Source organism: Fukomys damarensis, unplaced genomic scaffold, assembly GCF_012274545.1.
Source record: "Fukomys damarensis isolate Sample0158 unplaced genomic scaffold, DMR_v1.0_HiC HiC_scaffold_2, whole genome shotgun sequence".
NCBI classification, from domain to species: Eukaryota; Metazoa; Chordata; class Mammalia; order Rodentia; family Bathyergidae; genus Fukomys; species Fukomys damarensis.
This window is the reverse complement of record NW_022900914.1, coordinates 38,740,828-38,744,125: the sequence shown is the minus strand read 5'-3', so window position 1 is coordinate 38,744,125 and position 3,298 is coordinate 38,740,828. Positions and strand designations below refer to the sequence as shown.

General features: G+C 41.1%; 1 protein-coding gene across 1 annotated transcript in view; it reads left to right on the top strand.

Annotated features, from left to right (window-relative positions):
* The first annotated feature begins 2,562 nt into the window (after positions 1-2,562).
* The window catches only part of Fam161a (FAM161 centrosomal protein A), a 21,756-nt gene continuing 21,020 nt past the window's right edge, over positions 2,563-3,298 (top strand). The window contains exon 1 of the mRNA XM_033762286.1: positions 2,563-2,676. Within this exon, the coding sequence (XP_033618177.1) occupies positions 2,563-2,676 (114 nt within the window). The remainder of the gene's footprint in view (positions 2,677-3,298) is intronic.

Sequence of the window (3,298 nt, the reverse complement as noted above, 5' to 3'; positions counted from 1 at the left end):
ACATACTTAAATGATTTGTCAGTATATAAGTCCATGCCTGAAGGATGAGAAAGAACAGGCCTTTGAAGAGTGGGCGTGGGAAAGCATCCTAGGCAGAGAGACCAGCATATGTAGAGACTCTAAGGTAGGAAGAGAGAGAGCTTTGTGTGATTAAGGATCTGAAAGAAAGCCAGGAGGACCAGGAAGTCGGGGAGGGGAGGAGGCATATATTTTAAAACATAATATATTTCTGTTTTTATTTTGGAAAGATTACTCTGGTGTCTGTAGAAAGTAATTGTAGTGTTTGATGAGGCAGAGATAAGGGGAATGACTAGTTATGAGGCTGTTGCAGCAATTCAGGTGCCAGAGGCAGTGACTTGTATTTAAGAGTCCGGGGGTGATGGCAAGATGTGGAGAAATTTCTCTAGAATGTTTAGGACATACTATTGGAGTCAGTGTGACGGCCAAGGAAAAGAAGAAATCAAGGTTTCTAGTTTGAACAGATGTGTGAAAGGTAATACTGTTTACTGCCTTGGGAATAACTGGGGAGAAATAGGTCTGAGGAGTGGGTGAAAATCAAAGCTTCACTTTTAATCATGGTAAACCTGAGGTGTCCATGGACCTACCAAGTAGAACTATCTAGGAAGAAGTTGGGCCTGTGGGCTGGAGATTTATATTTTCAGCATTTCTAAAACAATGGCAGGGCTTGAGGTCACTTAGGAAGAGTGCAGAGAAAGCGGAGGAGAAGGCTGCTGTAGAGCCCTTAAGAACCACAATATTTAGCCTGGGCGTGGAGCCTAAACTGAACACTCAGGAGAATCGCCACAAGTTCAAGGCTAGCCTGGACTACATAGTGAAGTCAGGGTTAACAGAACATTTGGAGGGTGGAGGTAGGAACAATTAGAGGAACAAGAGAAAGGTAAATAGAATTGCTAGCAAGGTGGGAGCATGGGGTGCTGGGCAGGTCAGGCGTCTATTAGACATTGTTCAGTGTTTGTTTTTTTGTGTGTTTTGTTTTGTTTTGTTTGGTTTTTTTGAGACAGGGTCTCACTATGTAATTGAGATTGACCTGGAACTCACTATTTAGTCCAGGCTGGTCTCGAACTCACAGTGATCCTCCTGCCTCAGCCTCCCGAGTTCTGGGTTTAAAGGTGTGCACCACCACGCCTGGCTGTTCAGTATTTAATATCGTTTTTATATTCACAAAACACCCTTTGCCTGTTTTTTGCAAAGTTATAAAGCCAGCCTGGGTAACACTGCTGAGACCTTGTCTCTTAAAAAGAAAAAAATCAAATGTTACATAAAGGCTTTAGGCCCCTCTTCCTTTAAAAAGAAAATCTGGATACCCATTCTCACCCCAGTGGTAGCCACTGCTTAAAATTGTTAGATATTTTCAGAAGAAACGGACAGATTACTAGATATATTTGAATTACCAAAATTGAATCAAGAAGATATAGAAATTCTAAATAAATCAATATCAGCTAATGAAATTGAAGATGTAATTAAAAATCTACCAACAATGAAAATCCCTGTCCCTGATGGATTCACTGATGAATTCTACAAGAAATTTAGAGAAGACCTAATGTTGCTCCTTCTCAAACTCTTTAATGAAATTGAAAGGGAAGCAGTACTCCCAAATTCATTCCTGGAAGCAAGCATTACCCTGATACCAAAACCAGAGACGAATCCAACCAAACAAGAGAATTACAGGCCAATCTCCCTAATAAACACAAGTGCAAAATCCTCAATAACACGCTGGCAAACAGAATGCAGCAAATAATCAAGAAGGTTATGCACCATGACCAATTAGGATTCATCTCAGGGGTGCAGGGATGGTTGAACACATGCAAATAAATAAATGTAATACACTACATTAACAACGCCAAGAATAAGAACTATATGATCCTCTCAATAGATGCAAAAAAAGGGTTTTTTGTTTGTTTGTTTTTTCCTTGGTACCAGGGATCAAACTTGGGACCTTGCACTTGCAAGGCAGGTGCAGTGCCACTGAGCTAAATCTCCAGCCTAACATGCTGTAAATATATAGATGTACCTACCATTCTGCAACTTGCTTTTTTCTGTTTTTATTCGCTGGAGGCTTAGTCATATTGATACTTGTAGTTCTGCCTCGTTGCTAGCAAATACTTTCTAGTGGAAAAGAATTAAATAAATATATCAGAATTACAAACTACAATGCAAAAATTTTCCTTATGGGTACTGATATTAATGAAGCAATGGGTGCTAGAAGCATTCATTATCTAAGTGTCAAGCCAGGCTCAGGAAGATTATCTTCTAATCGAGTGGCAGCATTTACAGTGCTCCACAGAAAGTGAAATGATTAAAGAAAAATAATATGCATGCCTATGTTATTTGATACACTAAATGTTTTCTGAGTATAGACAAAGATGAAATTAGAATTGGAAATCATTTCTTAGCTGTTCATCTGTTTAAGTAAAACTCTGTGAGGTCAATTTATTCAGAAAGCTTGTGTTAACATTAAGCTGAAAATGGAATTGGATACTATGCAAAAGTTAGTGCATAAGTATTATTTATCAGACCAACACATCTTGTCAAAAGCTACTCATGGACCCAGCAGCCATCACTCAAACGCCGGGAAGAAGCCTGGGCCCCGATCCACTGCAGGAGGGAGAACCACGCCAGCTCCCGACCCAGCAGCCATCGCTCAAGTGCCGGAAGGTAGCGCGCCCCTGAACCCCCATAATCCCTCCCCCCGCACTCTCAGACCTCCTGACTGTGCAAGTCTTTGGTCCCACTCTGCAAAGACAGAGGTGGTCATCAAGAGTATTTTTCTGAGTTCCCAACTTTGAACATCTTTAAAGAAAGGGCGGGGGAAACCTGTAATAAAACGTTGCGGAGTTCAACCATTCAGAAGAATGGGGAACTCAATCTGGGCCTTGCAGCCCGAGGTCAGTCAGCTTCATGGGGTTCAGCAATCAGCTAACTGAGATCAGGGGTCTTGCATCCTCACTCTGTCTGAGCCATCAAATGGTAAATATACTATATTGAAAAGTTTGTTCACTGCAGACATGTTCTGGACTGCTTCTTGATTTCAATTTAATTCAAATGATTTAAGGGCGATAGACTAGTGGCTACCACAGGTGGTCAGTGTCCAAGTTGTGCTTGATCTTAATGTGTTGCTCATTGTATCAGTTGGAGTAAAGCATTGCCGTTGATTTGATGAGCTGTTTTCTATGATGTTATGAAGGTGAGAATGTCTGGGGGTCGATAGAGACACAGAAGCTAGGGTGCAACTATATCAGGAAGATTTGGGTGACAATCCAGAGATTAAACCACAAGG